General features: G+C 40.4%; 1 protein-coding gene across 1 annotated transcript in view; it reads right to left on the reverse strand.

Annotated features, from left to right (window-relative positions):
* Positions 1 to 20800, reverse strand: part of slc25a26 (solute carrier family 25 member 26) — a 320181-nt gene that overhangs the window by 241552 nt on the left and 57829 nt on the right. The window contains exons 4-5 of the mRNA XM_070895207.1: positions 6564 to 6668; positions 1066 to 1113 (exon numbers count right to left, since the gene is read on the reverse strand). Coding sequence (XP_070751308.1) covers positions 1066 to 1113; positions 6564 to 6668 — 153 coding nt within the window. The remainder of the gene's footprint in view (positions 1 to 1065; positions 1114 to 6563; positions 6669 to 20800) is intronic.

Here is a 20800-nt window from a genome sequence, read left to right on the forward strand (position 1 = left end):
GATGAGTCCATGAAATGTAAAGTATTTGCTCCTTGATATGTTCTAAGCAATTATTTTGCCATTTTACATCATAGTATATCTTGTCAGTAATCTTATTGCTGTTTGTGGTACCTTGCTGTGCACAAATTAGCTGCTGCATTTGCCTACATTACAAGACTTCAAAAGTACTTCACTGGCTGCTCACTGAGATTGCGCAAACTCTATCTGAAGGCAAATTCTTTCTTATAATTTTGTTTTCTACATATAACAGAAAGGCTTTTCCACAAGGTTCAGGAACCAAACTGCCACACCCTGATGTCAGCCAAAAGAACAACCAGGCAGAGTTCGTCTGTCGCTGAGCATTAGTAAATGCAATCAGTCTGCTTCAAAACCAACCAACAGCAAAGTAACTACCCCTTTCCCAGAACCAACTGCATTGATCCTTGGTATCTAATGCACTCTGCACCTTATCTAACATCACTGGACTATGATCTCGTCCAACATTGACAAAATTACTTTTATCCTGACCATCATATCGACCCGGTTTTAGATTTTCATTTACGAAAATAGCGATTACAAAATTCAAAATTTCAAATCCAATCATTCATTCCTTCGTGGCCCTTCCTATAAAATTAGCAACAAATTAAGTTTATGAAATGTAATTCTGAATGCAGCAAATGGACTGATTCCACCATCTTTTAAATTCTACAAGGTCAGAAAATGCATTCTACACTGACACACTCATGCCCAATGCTGTTTTTACAACTAACAATCACCACCAAACGCATAAACACCATAAAAATTCAAGCACACGTGCTCCAACACTAAGCAAATATCCATCAAGCAGGCTCCATAAAGAGAGCACACTATAATATCTATCAATTTCCACCATTGTAAATTCACACACAGAATGAAGAGACAGGTTTATCCAATTGTGGCGGGGAGGGCGGAAATAAATGGCAGCAATTTATTGTTACATTTTGAAAGCAGTTGGCTCTGTGGGGTTCTAATTAACCAAAATCAGTTGCATTACATTTCAAGGAATAATCTATAAACTAAAGGAAAGACATGTGTGGTTTTTCTGACCTCTCGTTTTACTGTACTTCCATAGCCTCTGTAGAGTCCGAGAATTCCCTGGGGAGGGAAGGAAAAGGTAACAATAATTCTCCAGATAAAATTAGGCAATACTTGAAACATTTAATGCAACAAACTGTTACATTTCTTCTCAACAATAACAGAACTTTTGAACAATCTTTCCAAACAGATTCTAAAGTCAGAGGCTGGCAATATTTTCTTTCCCAAGTGCAACCTCTGCAGGATTATAGTAGGGTTTTAACAAAGCCAACATCATCCAATCCCTAACATCTTGACTGTTCCAGACCTAGGGATGCAATGCATAGGCTTTATAAAACAAGATCGCCTTGGAGCAGGAAAAATGCAGATACAGGTAACAGTATTAATGGGAGAAGAGAGATTTTGGTTGCAACATACAAAACTAATGAGAGAGACTCTGCAACAACATGGTGAAAGACTTTAAACATTGCAAGTTCTGCAACGTGTCAAGCTTTTGTGCAAACACTCTCCATCAATTTCCCTCCCTGTATCCGTTAACAATGTGGGGATCAAGGTGCGAGCGAAATAAGTGCAACTCTCCACTCACCCTCCAAGAGCTCAGTTGGTAAAAGCAATGCGTCACTGACCCATAAAGATCAGAAGGTCCCAGGTTCAATTTTCGCTCTGCACCGAATTAACTAGTTGGTGGTACAGGTGCTGCAATATGCTTCACATCCTTCAACTGGGAAGGAGGCAAGAAAAATCAGCCATGATCTCTGCCTTCGATAATTGCTGGAAATAAATGTGGACATTGGATAAGGTTGGGTTGGGTTGGGTTTCATTGTGATGCTATCCCACAATCACGTAGTCTGCTGACACACACATGAAAAAGATGACAAGATACTGAAAGGCAGGTGGACATGTAACGCAGCATGAATGAGGGCGGTCAGGGGGAGGAGGGGGGAAAGTGGAGCAGAGAATAGTAGTAGTGCCCTATACATGCCCTAAAAATAAAAATACTACATGGGGAAAATGTGTCCTTTTTTAACTACAATGTAACTCGTGAAACAAGAGAGACACAAGAAACCAGCCCCCCTTCCTCAAACATAACTGCAGTGACAAAGATGTCCGAACAGTCAAGGGATAAAGTAGAGGGAGGATTTCCAAAGCTATCTGAAAATAACGTCCAAGTCTTCAATGATATGGATGGTATTGTGGAAGATTGATGGCAAAAGTTAACCTTCCAGAAAATAGTTAAATGGACTTGAACAGATTTATTTGTCCAGTTGGGTGGCAGAACCCACCCACTCAAACATTGGGAAAGGCACCAACAGATGAGAGCAGAAGTATTCGATGAATTACCACAGTCTGTGGTTAAGGCATGAAATCAATTAAAAGAACCTTGTGTTTGCTATGAGTATAGAAAATTATTAAATTGTTCTCAGAAATAAGCATCTTGGAAAGATGGCTTAGGGATACTTTTGTAAATTTATTTTCATAGCTACGTTTATTCAAATTTCTTAGCTTCAAAATGTGCTCTAGTCTTACCTCTTCGGTATAAAAGTATAAACTGCTTATAATGAATTGGTGAGACATGTTCTGTGATGTTTGACAGTGGTAAAGATGATAATATCATTTGAGAAGGCGTGTTTTAGAAATGCTCAGTCGAAGTGCTCAATATTGAATTCTTCTGAAGTGACCAATCTTTGGAAGGGTGTAAGCATACCCTGTAACATGAATTTACAATCCTCAGGAGTCTCAAATTGATAAATGCCACTCTTAAGAGAAATGTGCTGTAAATGGCCAATGATTTCACGAGTGATATCATCGTGGTGGAAAATGCAGTTGAATTCTGATTGTCTATCGCTGACCAACTGGATAACGATATTCCAGTCATTAAAACTTTGCCCAAAATTGTCAAAATTGACCAAGCTTTTGGTCATCTGCCATAATTTCTTATGTGGCTCGGTGTCAAATTTATCTGCTTTGTCTTATAATACTGCTGTGAAGTGCCTTGGGACATTTTACTACGTTAAATGCTCTATATAAATAAAAGTTGTTGTTGTTGTTGTTGAAGGGCCAGTTTCTAATTAAGGACTGGCCCAAATTATTCCAAAAGAAAGGCAACAACCATCCTTCCTAAATCTTGCTTCAGTGTTTGAAGCTCTTCAAAATTACCCCAATAATGTGCCTAAACTTTAATCTCCCTCCTCCTTGTGGCTTAAGAGCAAGCTTTCTGAGCTGTCGACTTGTGCTCAACGGGATCAAGGCCAACTAAACTAATCCAACTACAACCATTTGGCAAACAACCTTTTTACCTTATGTGAGCTGGATTTTAAAAACAGAGCCCTCAACATGCTCCTTCAGACATTTCCCAGTGCTGCTAAATTCAACACAGAAGATACACTCCTTTGTCTCGACACTAATCTTCTTCATATATACATCCTCCAGATGGTACTATGCTGTTCAGACAATAATGATGATCTTGTAAAGTCTATTTGATAATCAGAGTCATTTGTGCACGAAATTCAATCTAATTAGTAAATTTGTCAATATGATCTATGAAGCAAAAGGCCCAGACAGAAATAGATCAAAATAAATGCCAAAAAAGGGTAGGCCCATCCTTCAAATGTTAAATCTAATCATTAGAATGCACTGGAGCAAATTTGATGACTAATGTGCGTATAGATTAAATAACTGCATAATTTACCACGTTTTGTGGCTTGCACTGTACAACTCTTGATTTTTATTTCATACAAGTCAACAGGAGCAATCTAGCAACAGCTCAGACAAATAATTCATGATGCACTTATGGATTTGTCAATGAGGTTAGGTCTAGAAGTTTGTGAAGGTTGCCTGCAATTGCTGCACACAAAACTGCAACCCACTCTCCACCTCCGAAGACTCACTCATTCTCTTCCCCAGAACACTACCTCCGTCTTTCTCTCTCAGAAAGTTCCTCTCTATCCCAGCCTCACACTTTTCATCGCTAATCCTATTTCACATAGCTTTGCAATGTGAACAACTGGCAGACTGCCCTACTCTCACAAAATTCACAACAGAAATGTGAGTTTTTGCAGAATAAACAAGACAAATCAGAATCTGCATTACCAAGGCAAATGGAATTTGTTCCATCACTATTCCTTTCAGTGCCATTAAAATCAATTTTTTCTTCAATTCTATTGATATTACACAAGCTGGTCATCATGAACAAAAGCTTTACTCAGTTAATTTGTTATTATACATACATATATATATCTAGGAGAAAAAGGAAAATACTATTCAGAATATATAACTACATATAAAGCAAGGCCCATAGACAAAAGAACCAGCCTGGATTTTCTCCACCACCAGAAATGCTCTGTCATGACTCCATCCAATTTTCCCCATGAGGATCTTCATTAAATATTCAGGGAGGGCTTTAAGTGTTACTTGTTCCCTCTATAGGGAGCCTACTGCTTGCAGGAAGGAGGGGAGGAAGAACAAAAATGCTGTGTTGTTGCAGTATTAAAGGGATGGCAGCAGCAAGCTAAAGGAGCAGGCCAGGAGCAATGTTCATCACTGCAATGACTCAGGCTGGTCTTTTTTAGGGCCCTCGAATTTACAGATTCTTCATTTGAGGTTGTCTTGTCAGAAATCTAACAAGAGTATCCAGCTTTTGGCATTGAGGGAAGGAGCCTCAACGAGGCCATGGAGCATGCCCCGTGGAAGTAGGTAACCTTGCACGTGAACGCCAACTCTAGGAACCCCCACAAAGCGACTTCATCCAAGAAGAAGTTTAGTGACTTCACCAGGTCAGCCAAGGTACAAAGACACTATTAGAATGTGAAAAAAGAACAATGATTCACAATTCCACCTATCTTGCCCTCCACATCGTCAACAATATGTATGACTTTCCTGAAATTTCCCGCAGGAACCACAAGACCCTTCACACCTCCTTTCTTCCCTGAAACAACTCCCTCCCCTCACTCAAATCACAGCATGAAAGAAAGCAGTCAGAGACTAATATGAGATGCATGTGCGCATTTCCTGCACTTGTTCGTATCCCCACCAAGGAATGTTTTCAGGCACCTGGGTTGCATTCCATATGAAAGGAAGTCGCGTGCCTTCACACTCTTGACTTTCTTTTCAAAGGGGAAGGTGACCCACAACTGAAGGGAGAAAAGTGCCCCCAAATGCCTCAAGACCCCAGATGGAAAGCATTAGCCAAGTCATTGAGGAAGCACTGTGCAGAAGTAGGCCAGACACATTGAAAGCGGACTCAACTGTGGGCAGTAAGGGGACAAAAGGTAGTGAAAAATAGTAGGCAGGCGCACAGATTTGTGCCTGTGCTCCTTGAAGGTTTTGTGTCATTCACTGACGGGGTATGTGCAGAATGATTTGGATAAGGTTAGGGAGCATCTGCAGGAAACGGCAGCAGAAAGTTTTTCAAACGGGAACCTTGATAAATGTGGAGGAGAGTGAATGAATGGGTTTATGTATTTGGAAAAGCGGATAAAAGATGACAGAACTGATTTTGCAGCGGGCACAGATCTTGACTAAAAATGTCTATCATCATCTGCATGTGTATATTTTGGCAGCCTGCAACGGGCTCCCCCTTGGGCTCTTTGGAATCACAGTGTGACAGCAGCTTGAGTTTCATTGTGTCAGTGCTGTGCAGGGGCAATAGGGACATAAACTGGAGTCATGATCCACTGCTGCAAAGAACAACCATCCAGGCACCCGCCTTTCACCAGTAAAAAGTGCAGGTCTGGTGTCCTATAAAATGCAGCACACATTCATGTGTAATGATTCGGTGATTGGCATCACACACCAGCTGGAGACTGAGCGAGTAATACCCTGTCCACAAAGGTGATGGTTTTTAAAAAATGGGGCACAAAAAAAAAATGAGTGGACAAATTTAAGCTGCTCAGCAGCAATGCTGCAGCATTCAGCAAGATGGAGTTGGAAAAGGCATAAAAAATTAAAGAGAAATGATTTTTCTACAGTAAAGTTTCAGCAAGATCACAATGCTAATTAAAATGCTTTTGACTGTCCTTGCCCTCTCTACCTTCCTCCAACTGGCAATGCCTCTTTATTTTATAAAAGATGCAGACCACAGGTAATAGGAGGGGCAAATCCCTGGAGCAGTAATCTATGCCTATTCGCTCTTATCTACATGCAGTGAAAGCATAAGCGGCAGGCGATATGGCCACCTCTATTGCGAGAGTGGGGGGGGGGGGGGGGGGAGCGAGGGTGGAGTTGATAAAAATGACCCCCCTTTTTATGGAGGGGTGGGGATTGGGATTCAATAGTTGGTCTCCCTGCTCCATTTTCCTCTTGGTGCTGCCTGGGGCAGCCCACAAAGGGGAATTAACCAGGAGGATAATCCAGCCTATGATGTTTTGTCTTATTCTGTCTTTCCCTCTTATGCCATAACTGAAACGATGCAGTCTGGTTTCTCTTTCAATTTGATAAAATAGATATCCATCAGACCACTGCCACTGCATCAAGGGCACTAATCACATACTTCACTACAGAAGAAAGCTTACCTCTTGCCTTATGGTGTCAACAAATACCTTGTAGGTACCCAGTGAGGAACAAGCTTGGGCCCGCTGTTTGACAACTTCTGTAGGAACCCGTATCAGACATGCAACCTGTAAATAATCAAAACATCACATCAAGCACAAATAGAGCTGGGTCAATGCAGATCATCAGAAAATGGATGTGACTTTTCAAAATGCAATCATGTGCCTAATAAAACAAACCAGCAATTTTGAGAGCATAAATCCTTTCAGTTTGCTGTCATTAAAAGAAAACTCCTCCACTAATCTTTTGAACTCTACTTCATACAAGTGCAATATTCATTGTATGATTCAAGAACCATTATATAGACGCAATAAGAAAACTTCCTCGATTAACATTACTCAATGCAGCTAATCTTTTACAAAAACATGGGCAGTTTTTAACAAACTCATTCGGGGATATCCAATGTTTTGAAGCTGGGGCTAGATACACGTCAAAAGCAGTGAATGGGACACATCTGATTAAACAGAAATGTGAGCCGTATATGAAAATGCAGGACCCGCCCCCAACGGAAAAAAGTCCTCAAAACAAATAAGCAAAACCTCCCATCCATAAAAATGCAAAAAATGCCCTATACATTAAACTTCAGACGCCCCATACATTAATATTTCAAGCTCCCACCCATTCCCCAAGCTGGGAAACTTGGAACCTTCAGCTCCTTAAAGTTTCTGGGCCGAGAAGAGTAATAAACATTCGTCCCATGAATGGTGCAAAAACACTTCTCCCTCAGGGAAATCCATCAATCAGGGAGCACCCAGTAGAGTTGAACCTTCTGCTCCAGCTTTACACAAAAAGCAAAGGAGAAAGGAATGGGATTTGTGGGCTGGATCTTGGCCACGCCGTATTAGTTGAGCTCCTGTGGCGTTGTTCATAAGCAAAAAGGAGAGGAACATTTGTATTTATTTTTCTCTCTGTAAATGTTCTTCTGCTCATTTCCTCAAGCTCTTTTGAGTTTGTATCTCTCTCTTTTTCCGATTACCTGTCTTTTTCTGTCTGGACCTGTATAACTCAGTCACTTTCTCCCTGCTCTATCTCAGAATCTCTCATTCATTCTGTCTGGCTCTATCTCGCAAGCACTCCTTCCGTCATTCTCCTCTACTTCTGTACATGTCACTCTGTGTATAGCAGTCACACTGCATCAGTTTGTGTTTATGTTTTCTTCTCTGTCTATTTTTTCCTATATATTTGGTATTGTGTATGCTCCTCATTGTTATCATAATAGGTGCATGCTTAATCTGTGCAAAGCAAGGTTTCACAATCGACAAGGAAATAAATAACCAGACAATCTGTTTTAGTGATGTTGGTTGATGGATACATATTGACCAGGAGAACTCCCCTGCACTTATTCGACTAATGACATGGGATCTTTTATGTCCATCTCAGAGCAGTCGGGAGCTCAGTTTAGCATCTCTTCTGAAAGACAGCATCTCCGACTCATCTCAGCCTTAGTACTGCACTGAAGTGGCAGCCGAGATTACATACTCAAATGTCTGGAGTGTGGCTTGAACCCTTGACCTTCTGACTCGGAGGCACTGATCTAAGGCTGACATTTTAAAAGACGAAACTCATCAGGATCATCCCAGCTAGACATGATATAACCATGCATGATGCAACCAAGCAAATCTGCAGGAGACGTTAGCCCATAGCTCCTTATAATCATTACAAACACACAACTTACTCTCCATAACGGGAAATATCTTCCTCCCTCAGGAACATATCAACATCTCATTTAAAGGACTGTACTGAATTCATACTGACCACCAAATCAAGTTGTCTGTTGCAGAGGGTGACTCTACAAAGCTGAATATTTTCTAGCATCTAAACTAGCTCTTTACATTCTTGTCCTCTAGTCCTACTATTTATATCCATCTCAAATATCTAATTAAACTGCTCGAAGTGCTAGCCCTTCCAAAAACTTCAACCATATCCCTTCTGCTCCACAGGAAGTTTCTGCCCTCCAAGCTCGCCTTAGGACACTTGTGTTAGTGTGACAGGTGTACCGCCCCAGTCAAACTCCTCACCTGTTTCTCCTCGGTAGATAGCCCTAACTCTTGGAGCCTATCCTCAGAACTAAAAACTCTTAGGGTAGGTATCAGTCTGGTTACTTTCTTTAGCATCTTTTTCAGAACCTGGATATTCTTCACCATGTGCCAGGTCCATTGTTTAACGCTTTCTGGAAATCCAGATATATATCAACAGAAGTACAATTTGGGACATGCTGAGCATTTCCTCAAATAACTAAAATGAGGTTAGTGAGGCAGGACCTACATTTCCTGAAGCCATGCTGGGAATCTCCACCAACCACAAACTTTTCCAGTGATCATAAATTACATTCCATATAATGCTGCCTAACAGCTCTCTTACAACCAATATCAATCTCGTGAACCCATCATTCCCAAAGCCCAATTCCCTCTCAAATAATGGAACTACAAAGCCTTCCTCCAATTCTCAGCAACTCTGGGATAAATGGAATCAGGTTCAACAACTCCATCCTATTTGAACAATCATCTTCAGAAGTGAAAGCTGATGCAAAGTACCTATTTAGCTCATCCGCCATATCTTCATGCTCATACTTCACCTGCCCTGATAAATCATCGGCCTGCAGCTCACCACAGTTGATAAGTTGTTCTTTTATTTGTAGGCACGTAGCTTTTGGAAATAAATTTAAATACATTCTGGAACATTATATGAGGCTTGGGAGTGATTAGTAGTCATTTCACATGTGTAAGTTATCATTTAGATTTACAAACATATGAAATAACCACCGAGTAATCAGAGGTTGTCAATCAGGTGCACAGAACAAATACAGTATTAATCACAGCAAGATTGAACAGTTTGGTTTTGATTTCCTAATGTCTTACTGTATAGCACTCTTGACATTTTGGGTCTTTTCTAATCTTCTCACTCTAGATTATTTTAACTCACGCATCTAAGATCACTCTCTTCAGTGAGTTCCAATTCCCCAGTCCTTGCAGAATGTCTATTCTTGCCTTTAGATCTAGATAAGCCTTCAGCAATGTTCCCGAGATCATTAACAGCAAAACCTTGCCTGGTATATCATTTTAGGGTTTTCTTTTTCTGCTAAGATCTCAGTCCAGTCATTGAAAGCAGTAAACCATCACATCAGTTAAAAATATTAAGCACATAGGAAACAGTCATATAATAGTAATAAATTTGCAGTAAACATCCTTCCACCTAACTCCTTGCATAATAAATAATTTTAAAAAACAACTCCGAATCGTTTAGCTAACACTTTGTAAATAACTACAGTACGGTTCTTTTTCTTAAACTTCTCAACACTGAGAACCTAAGGAATCTGAATTATTCCTTGATCTTTCTCTTTCATTAATTTCAAACTGGTCACTTATTTCCAAGCTGACTCTGTTTTTGCACACAGCTCTTTTTTATATCCTGGAAAAGAGTTACCAGGACCACCTGGATTTTGAATATCTCACCACTCAAATTTAAGAATGGATAGTCACATACAAGCTGAACCAATCCCGCAGCACTGTGGAATTATTCCTTCCTCCAGCCTGTAACCATCTAAATGTGCAACATTCCCTAGAAATTTCCTCGGCGTGTCTCCCGTTCCACTACTGTAACTTTGGCAAATGTTCAGTGAAAATCCCATTTCCATCAAAGCTATAGTGATTGAGTGGGATAAGCTTCAAGGAAATTCCCAGTGATTTTATTGGAATAAATGTTGTACAACAATCAGAAATCAAGTCTTTATGTACTTATGTACTGTGTCTGGATTTAAAGGGACAGTCACCAACTAAAAACACCTCATTGACTTTAGAACATTTTTCTGAGTGGAAATGTCAGTATTGGGACTACCCAAATACTGGCTGAACATTAAGGTTCTGGTAATATTCCCAAAGACACAAATGCAAGTTTATATACAAAAGCAGCCGAATCCTCCGAAGGATTGGTCGAGTAAATCAAATGCTGCATATTTGATCAACAAGCTCCCCGCTGGAGTGGAATTAAACTACAGAACCAGTGGGAAGCCGTTTAACCTACGCCGTCTCCAGGCAAGGTCCAAGATCACCCCAACCTGTCATTGAGCTGCAGTATGTGGACGACGCCTGCGTCTGTGCACATTGAGAGGCTGAATTACAGAATATAGTCAATGTATTCACTGAGGCATATGAAAGCATGGGCCTTACGCTTAACATCCGTAAGACAAAGGTCCTCCACCAGCCTGTCACCGCCGCACAGCACTGCCCTCCAATCATCAAGATCCACGGCGCAGCCCTGGACAACGTGAACCATTTCCCATATCTCGGGAGCCTCTCATCAACAAAGGCAGACATTGATGCGGAGATTCAGCATCGCCTCCAGTGTGCCAGTGCAGCCTTCGGCCATCTGAGGAAGAGTGTTTGAAGACCAGGCCCTCAAACCTATCACCAAGCTCATGGTCGACAGGGCTGCAGTCCCACCCTCCTGTATGGATCTGAGGCATGGACAGTGTATAGAAGGCACCTCAAGTCACTGGAGATATATCACCAACGATGTCTCCGCAAGATCCTGCAAATCCCCTGGGAGGACAGACGCACCAACATCAGTGTCCTCGACCAGGCTAACATCCCCAGTATTGAAGCACTGACCACACTCGATCAGCTTCACTGGGCAGGCCACATAGTTCGCATGCCAGATACGAGACTCCCGAAGCAAATGCTTTATGCGGAGCTCCATCATGGTAAACGAGTCAAAGCACAGCGGAAACGTTATAAGGGCACCCTCAAAGCCTCCCGAGTAAAGTGCAACATCACCACTGACACCTGGGATACCCTGGTCGAAGACCGCCCGAGGTGGAGAAAATCCATCCGGGAGGGCATTGAGCTCTTCGAGTCTCAACGCAAAGGGCACGAAGAGGTCAAGTGCAGGCAGCGGAAGGAGCGCGCGGCAAACCAGCCCCACCGACCCCTTCCCCCGATAAATGTCTGTCCCACCTGTAACAGGGTCTGTGACTCTCGTATCAGACTGTTCAACCATCAAAGAACTCACTTTGGGAGTGGAAGCAAGTCCTCCTCGATTCCGAGGGACTGCCTATGATGATGATGATTTGATGACAGTGTTCCATTCTTTGAATTTGGTTTCATTTCAAACCTGCAATCACGCAAATAACAATACTTCCAAAACAGTTAACTCTTCTAAATATTTGATGCAATTGAGAGTTTGGATTCTTCCCCCTCAGCCCAGCTAACACTGCAAGCCAATGTCCTGATGGAGAGGGTAGTCAACGGTAGACAAGTGGAAGAAATAAGCCGAGTTAAACCCCAGCAGTAATCCTTGCATGTACTTGAGGGACCCTGAACTCCAACTCTGCCAACCTGCGTCTAAGCTCTGTGGACCTGTATAAGTCCCTATGGTGAGAAAGTGCATTTCTTATTGGACTAACTAACTAACCAGCTTTAACTCAAACACGGTGATGTGTGGGTTTCCTGCTGTCAAATGGCCATGGGGGGGGGAAAAATGATTTATTGCTGCAAATATAATGGAAAGAATATTTTTGGAACAAAAGCATTCATTGGTGCTGTCCAAATCATTTGTCACTTTAGCCAATTTTGTATCTGGATAATAGAGCACTTTACTTGACCTTAATCAAATTCATGAATTCAAAAATAGAAAAAGCTAAATATTAACTCAGACTAACATGCAATTATAACCTAATAAATGAGACTAATATAGTCCAGACTACATAAAAAGTAAAATAAAAATTAATAAGAGTGTTTATAAAGGAGTTTGATAGCTATTTGCAAATTTAAGCCAGTCGTCACACAAAATAAGAATGCACTCATTTGCATTCATAGATTTATTACTTCTGTTTCACCTCAGATCAAAAAAGCTATTAAAATAAAGTTAATGTACCGATAACTGAGTTATAGAAGTTATTGACCCAGAAATTGTGGTTGTAATGATGGTGAAACTGTCAGCATTCGCTGTCATTACTCTGAATCTAACAGCAACTTCTGGATTTCCGCGATTAACTGAGCATGTGCGGACTCCAGAAGTCAGTGTCAGACATTCCCTGCTCCTCCACTGGGTGCACTGTTGACCTCCCCAGAGCCGACAATCAATTGTAATCACTGGACTGTCGAAAACTTTCCCCTTTACGCTGGAATATTGCTTCTAAAATTACCCGAAAAAATCAAGCCTCGTTGAATGAGGTATAACTAGGTTTTTAATGACATAATGAGTCATAATTACTGCTAAACAACAGTTCTGGCCCTGAAAATCTAATTTTATAGTGGAATGTCACATTTTTCCATTATGATAAAATTCATGTATTTTTTAATAATTTCTTTTTAAGTTTGATATTTTAGCTTCTACCTTAATCCCAATTTTTATTTTGCTCTCTATAAAATGATTAAAAAGTGAAGGAAAATCAGTACATTTTACTTCCTGGTTTGCTGACTGGGAAAATTCTTCAACATGATCGGCTGCTTAGCCAGCTTGATGACGTCACTGGTCGTCCCCTAAACTTGGCATCAGATCAAATTATAAGAGGTGAAATAGATGCCAGAGATCGCTAAATCTTTGTGGGCAGCTTTCTTCGTGGTCAGCAGTGAGTGACCACAGAATCCAGGCCAAAGTATCTACAACGGAGTGGCAAGCTATTATGTCCACATTAGTCCATTTTCTACAAGACCTGCTGCAAATATAATTTGCAACAAGCCTAGTCTGTTTTGCATTTCTTCTCCTGCATCAATTCTTCCCATGAGCTTTGAAACAAGACACACCGACCTTGCCCGGTGTCCGCCATGGTTCAGTGATAGCCTTCTGACTGAGGCGAGAGTGCTGTGTGTTCACACCCCACTCCAGAAACTAGAGCACATAATCTAGGTTGACACTTCAGTGCAGTACTGAAGGATTGCTTTTCGGATGAGACGTTAAACTGAAGCGCCGTCTGCCCTGTTAGGTGGACGTAAAAGATCCTGTGGCACTATTTCAAAGAACAGAGGGGTTTTCCCCATGACGTGGACAATATTTATCCCTAAACTATAACATATTGCTGTTTGTGAGAGCTTGCTGTCTGCAAACTTTCTGCCACGTTTCCTACATTAGAACAGTGACTACACCTCAGAAATACTTCATTGGCTGTAAAACGCTTTGGGATGTTCTGAGGCCATGAAAGGTGCTATATAAATGCAAGTCTTTCTGTAAAAATTATTGGTATTTGTCTTCAAGGCTGCCACAGAAAGCCAAGAAAACATACCACATATATATAATCGATAGTTTATCTAAGTGAAAACCAGTGAGGGAGTGGGATCAAGATTGACTGAATAAAATATAAATAGAAGGACAAGAAAGAATTGTAAAATGAATGACTGCAAGAAAAAGACAAATGAAAAGACCAGTCAGTTAATTCTTTAATTATTCAACATAGAAATTACAATACTGAAACAGGGTCTTCAGTCCAACCAGCTTGTACTGCTGTATATTCTTCGCATCAACAGCAGTCCTAATCCCATGTACCTGCTCTATTCCCATATCTCTATCTCATTTTCTTCATCCACCAACCAAATATTATTAAATGGTGATCTGATTTCAACTGTAATCACTAACCCTGGTAGAGCATTTCAGTCTCTCAATCCTCTCCTGCTGTCTGTCCAAAATCTCTTACATCTATGTCCCCTTGTTCTAAACCCCTTTGCCACTTGAAACAGCCTGTTTCTATGTACTCTGTGCCATCCCTTCATAATGTTATCTATATCAAATCATTCTGTTAGCTCATCTGTGTTTATACTAAGGTATTGAACATAATTAATCTAGTTTGATATTGATGTGTATAAACAAGGTCTCCTATGCATATGAATATCATTTCATATCAAGTTTCCTTCAAAGTTTTTCCCCTGATATTTTAATCATCAAATCCCTTCCGAAACAAAACACATCCAATTCTATATGGTAAATGGTTACATACATAACTGCACTTGGTGGCAGTCCACTGACATTTTCAAAACCCAAAACCCAAGTGAGCAAAACAGCTATTCCCGGCATCATCTTTTTTGAAATTTCTTACAATCAAAGATTAATTTTCTATGCACTGCATCTATTATGAAAAGCATATTAAAAATAATAAAGGGATATTTTAGCATTCATATCAACTAATTACATTACATCCCCATAAATCTTCTTGACTCTCAAGAGAACAGCCAAAGTTCCCAACCTATCCACACAGCACTTTGATCTTACGCCTGGTAATCATTGCAGCGACTTATCAAACACATGTTTTGAGATTTCAAATGGATAAAACAATTTTAACACGTCCAAATATATTTTGCATCAATTAGGCTTTTATTATTTTTAATAAAGCATATCAATCTTGAAGGCAAAAGTAGAAGCCAAATTATTTAAATATCAATTTTAGCTGCGAGTGAGCTCAAATAATTTTTGCAAAAGGCCTCATGAATCATCACTATTCTACTGATAAGCTCAAGTCAATTGTGAACACATTTAAGAATAGACTTCACTTGCCATTTCCTTTGTGAATCCAAAAAGATTATTCCAAGAACACCCAGAATTCTTAAGGTTACGAATAACTTATGACCTCAATATGTCAAGAAAATAAGAATTGTCAACTTTTGAAGTATGCATAAATATTTATAGCACTTTACACTTCATATCTTCACATGTCCTTATGCTGGCTTTTTATCTCTTATTAATATGGTGACAAGGTGAACTGCTAAAAGTCAGTGATGAAAAGCAATCTCTCCAGCTGAGGGGTACAAAGGAGCCAGCAGGGACTCCTGACATCCACAGTGCAGCAATTTCACTATCCAATGAGGCACAAAGTGATCAGCAGGCCTTCCTGATTTCCACGGCATTCTACATGCTTTTTTGAATTAACTTTGATCTCTGAGAATTCAGCCAGATCTACAGGGTCTGTATTGAAGAACAAATTTGTATGTTACCTAAACTCCACAAGAAAATTTCGGCATTTCAAATACTTACAGAATATTTGTCATTTATGATATAGAATTAAAAATTCTATAAGCATTACAAAGTAGATTAAAATTCTACAGGACTGTTTTTTTCCTCCATTTGACATCCATTTTTTTAAAAATCTCTCCTTCAGCCCTGCTTTGTTATTTCTCAAACAATTTCTTAGAAGGAAGAGGTATAGCATTAAGCAGTTCCGATTTGGATACAAATTCTGATCCAGAACTTTGAAAAGCAAGGTTGTGACGAACCCTTTTCCCAGAAAATAATTCTTCCCTATCCTGAAATAATAATTTACAGTAGCTGCAGGCTGATCACCTTGTGTTATCTGTATTCAGTTTGTGTTGAACAGTTGTTTAAAGCACCGCAAATATTTATTGAATTAATATGATGCAAATATGTCAAAAGTACAAAACATTTAAATTGTAACAATAACTTAAAAAAGCTTCCATGCAATGGATGAGAAAAAGAGTACAACTTAAAAATGTCAAAGCCACACATGAATTTTCAACATCTTCCTGAGTGTGGGATAAACATTCTAAACACACAGAAAATATTGTTGATGGGCTATTAAAAATCTTCAGTCTGCATACACATTCCATCCACACATTAATTCCTGCAAAAAATGTTTAAAACAAATATAGGAACAGGAATAAGCTGTTCTATTCAATTAGATCATGGCTCAACTGTATCTCAACTCCATTTACTCACCTTTGCTCCTTCTTGTATTCATTACAATGTAATTTGAATTTATTTTTTTTAGTTTTCTCGCCTGTGTCTATCTGCGTGCACATTTTGGCTGCCACTTCAGACCCGAGCTTTTAACCTCTTTTTACACTTCCTTCTCACGCTTTTTCTCTTTCTCTCAATGGTCAATCTATATAGTGTTGCAAAATTGCTGTGAAGCACCTTGGGATGTTTTACTACATTAAAGGTGCTATATAAATAAAAGTTGATTCACCCTTTGATACCTTTACTTAACAAAAATTTATCCATCTCGGTCTTGAAAATTTCAATTGACCCAGCAACAGCCTTTTGGAAAAGGTGTAGAAAAGTACTTCCTGGATTCACTCTTAATTAGTTTACCTCTAATTTTAAGATTATGCCCTCTGTCTATGTAAACATTTATAATGATAATTCCATATATAAAAGGTTGCCTGTCACAAAGTAGTTGCAGATCTACTGCCACTAGAGGTGCTATAGCAGATTCAATCAAGTCCAGCCACCAATTGTACTTCTGATAAGTTTACTTTTTAATTTACTTGTTTCTCATGTATTCATTGTATCTTTTCATTTCTCAGGTCTGTCTCGACACCCACAACCCCCCCGACCCCCTCACCCTGCACCCATTCCCCACCCACCCCACTCTCTTCCAATAGTGGTTACGTTTAAGTCCCACCTGCCCTTGACTCCACTCTACCCTGTCCCGCTTTAAATATAAACTACTTCAGACCTACCATCTCAGTCCCTGCTGACCGACTCATTATAACAATTTCAACTCCAGGCCGATGACTACAATTCAGGCTCCTATTTGTCTTAAAGACTTCTCTTAAGGCCTGTGGCCCTGTTCCGCTCACCTCTCTTTAAAAAAAAACATTACTTCATCCTAGACCACATTCTCCGGATAAGTTTCAGAATTCAACCGCATGATCCAGTAAATGGAAAATTAAATGGAGCACACTTTGCCCAGCTATCCTCCAAAAGTCTCACCATTCTTCTGCCTTCAACCACAGTATTAGCTCTCCCATCTTCATTTGAAGTGCAAAGTGCAGCGCCTTGTAACATTACTCATCTCTACTCTGCAACGTCAAACCTGAAAATAAAATGATGACTCTGCTCCTAGGGGTGTTGCCAGCTGTAAAATAAAACTATTTCCCAAACTCTGGCCCCTAATCCCTCCTCTGCCTGGCTCTGCAATGCGGCCTTGTAAAAATTGACAACCATTTTGCTACTCCAAACCTGTTAAAAAAAATAATAAAACTGCGGCTTTGCTCTGACCGGTGCAGACTGCTGACTGAAGCAAAACATACATCACTGGATCCACTGCATATGGCTCTTCTCTTCCTTGTCTATTGTCTTCATGTTGCTATTTCTTTCTCTGCCCTCATATTTTCTCCTGCTTCTTTCTCCCTCATTTTTCTTTTTGCTTCTCGACAGGTTTCTTTCCGCCAGCTCCTTTTCACATAGACTGTGGCGGCCCACCATCACCTTCTCAGAACAACTAAGTTTGGGCAATAAATGCCAGCCTCGCCCGCAATGCCCACTCTGGAAAATAAGAGAAAAGCTGCATTTTCCAATCCGAGTTACAGGGCAAACGCGGCCTGCAGCCAACAGCAGGTTCTTTTTCATCCTTTAACACATACTTCCCCCACCCCTCCACCCACTCGATCCGATTGACTTCTGTATCTCTTGTCTTTTAACTCGCCCCTCCCCCTGACCCTACTGCTATCTATACTTACTTCCATACCTCCTCGCTTAGAACTACTCATGAAACCTGGGCATACTTCTCTCCCCCTCAGCCCACAATCAATCATTCACCTCATCCTAAAACTAGAAATTACAGTTGGAGAAAAATGGCAGGCAGAATATTTTACGAAAGCATTTTGAATGATTTGTGGAGGGGGAAATAACAGCCCCACATGGTGGTATGACAGGTAAGCCTTGGTGTTGCAAAGGAAACAGAATAGGTAGACGTAGTAAGCGTGACAGGCAAGTGTGCACATTTACATACAGTATAATGGAAATCCACAAAAATAAAGTCACATTGTATGGTATCAAAGTACTTAATAACTCAATGGTACAAACTGAACATCCATTGATGCACACCAACCTCAGTAGGCACCATTTTTGTGTCAATCATTTTGGTCCCAAACATTAAATTAATTCAAATGCTAAACCAATTGACTTACTTAGGAATTAGCTACATCTTTTAATGGCTGTAGAAATTTATACTGCAATTATTTTAGTTTATTTCTAAGTAACGTCGAGACACTTGCTCAATTTAGCAAAGTCAAGAACATTTTAATTATATTGTTGTGCCTTTGTGGCACTGTCAATCAGTTACAATTCACTGAAACAAACACATGAAACGTTAAATCCTACACCAGGGACATAAACCATAATGTGGGCACAATACAAATCATCTTCTTTCATATGGTAGTAGCAAGGCAAATCAAATGTCAATATCTAAATTGGAGATCCAGGCCAAAGCTTCCAGTTTAACAGCGTGGATATTTTGTAGACTGCTTGCAAATTCCCTCTGAGGGCAGTGCTCAATGATGTGCTCCAGGGTCTGATTAGGAGCTCGATAGTAGCTTAATAGGTACATTAAAGCATCCCCATGGAGAAGCATTTACCATGATCAGTTCTGAGGCAGTTGATGGTTGCTCACTGTTTGCGAGGAAGATTTGATCCTACAGGTTGTACTGTGGGGTCCTCCATAAGGAATCCATTCTGTATGTCGCTGATCTTCCAAGCATTTCGCCATCGGCCATCAAGGCTGAGGGGAGATCGCTGAAGGGCTTCAGCAACAGCCCAAAATGGCCTTCTAGATTTGAGCCAAGTTGGTGGTTGTTTGTTCAAGTCAGCCTGCATTGGCATGTCTTTGCTGGTGTAGCGGTTGTATTAGAACATAAGAACATATTAAATAGGAGAAGAGTAGGCCATTTGGCCCATCAAGCCTGCTCCAACATTCAATAAGATCATGGCTGATCTGATCATGGGTGATCTGATCATGGGCACAGCTCTACTTCCCTACCCACTCCCCATAATCCTTTACTTCCTTATCGCTCAAAAATCTGTCTATCTCTGCCTTAAATATATTCAATGACCCAGCCTCCACAGCTCTCTAGGGTAGAGAATTCCACAAATTTACAATCCTGAGAGAAGAAACTCGTTCTCATCTCAGTTTTAAATGGGCGACCCCTTATTTTGAAACTATGCCCCCTACTTCTAGAGTTCCCCATGAGTGGAAATATCCTTTCTGCATCTACCTTGTCGAGCCCCATCAGTATCTTACATTTCAATAAGATCACCTCTCATTTTTCTAAACTCCAATGAGTATAGGCCCTACTCAATCTTTCTTCATAAGTCAAGCCCTTCATCTCAGGAATCAACCTAGTGAACCTTCTCTGAACTGCCTCCAATGCAAGTATATCCCTCCTTAAATAAGGAGACCAAAACTGTACGCAGTACTCCAGGTGTGGCCTCACCAATACCCTGTACAGTTGTAGTAGGACTTCTCTGCTTTTATACTCCATCACCCTTGCAATAAAGGCCAACATTCCATTTGCCTTCCTGATTACTTGCTGTACCTGCATAATCACTTTTTGTGTTTCATGCACAAGGACCCCCAGGTCCCTCTCTACTGCAGCATTTTGTAATTTTTTTGCATTTAAATAATAATTTGCTTTTTTATTTTTTCTGCCAAAGTGGATAACATCAAACTTTCCCACATCACACTCCATCTGCCAAATATTTATCCACTCACTTAGCCTGTCTATATATCCCTTTGCAGATTTTGTGTGTCCTCCTCACAACTTGCTTTCACACCCATCTTTGTATGATCAGCAAACTTGGCTACATTACACTCGGTCCCTTCATCCAAATCGTTAATATAGATTGTAAATAGTTGAAGCCCCAGCACCGATCCCTGTGGCACCCCACTAGTTACTGTTTGCCAACCGGAAAATGACCCATTTTTCCCGACTCTGTTTTCTGTTAGTTAGCTAATCCTCTATCCATGCTAATATATTACCCCCAATCCCAAGGATTTTTATTTTGTGCAGTAATCTTTTTTGTGGCACCTTATCGAATGCCTTCTAGAAATCCAAATACACCATAGCCACTGGTTTCCCCTTATCCACCCTGCTCGTTACATCCTCAAAGAACTCCAGCAAATTTGTCAAACATGATTTCCCTTTCATAAAACCATGCTGACTCTGCTTGATTGAATTATGCTTTTCCAAATGTTCTGCTACTGCTTCCTTAATAATGGACTCCAGCATTTTCCCAACGACAGACGTTAGGCTAACTGGTCTGTAGTTTCCTGCTTGCTGTCTGCCTTCTTTTTTCAATAGGGGCGTTAGATGCATCCACTGTCTCTGCAGCCACTTATTTTAAGACCCTAGGATGTAAGCCATCAGGTCCAGGGGACTTGTCCACCTTTAGTCCCATTATTTTACCGAGTACTACTTCTTTAGTGATTGTATTAAGTTCCTCCCTCCCTCTAGCCCCTTGATTATCCACTATTGGG

Source organism: Pristiophorus japonicus, chromosome 12 (assembly GCF_044704955.1).
Source record: "Pristiophorus japonicus isolate sPriJap1 chromosome 12, sPriJap1.hap1, whole genome shotgun sequence".
In the NCBI taxonomy this organism is placed as follows: Eukaryota; Metazoa; Chordata; class Chondrichthyes; family Pristiophoridae; genus Pristiophorus; species Pristiophorus japonicus.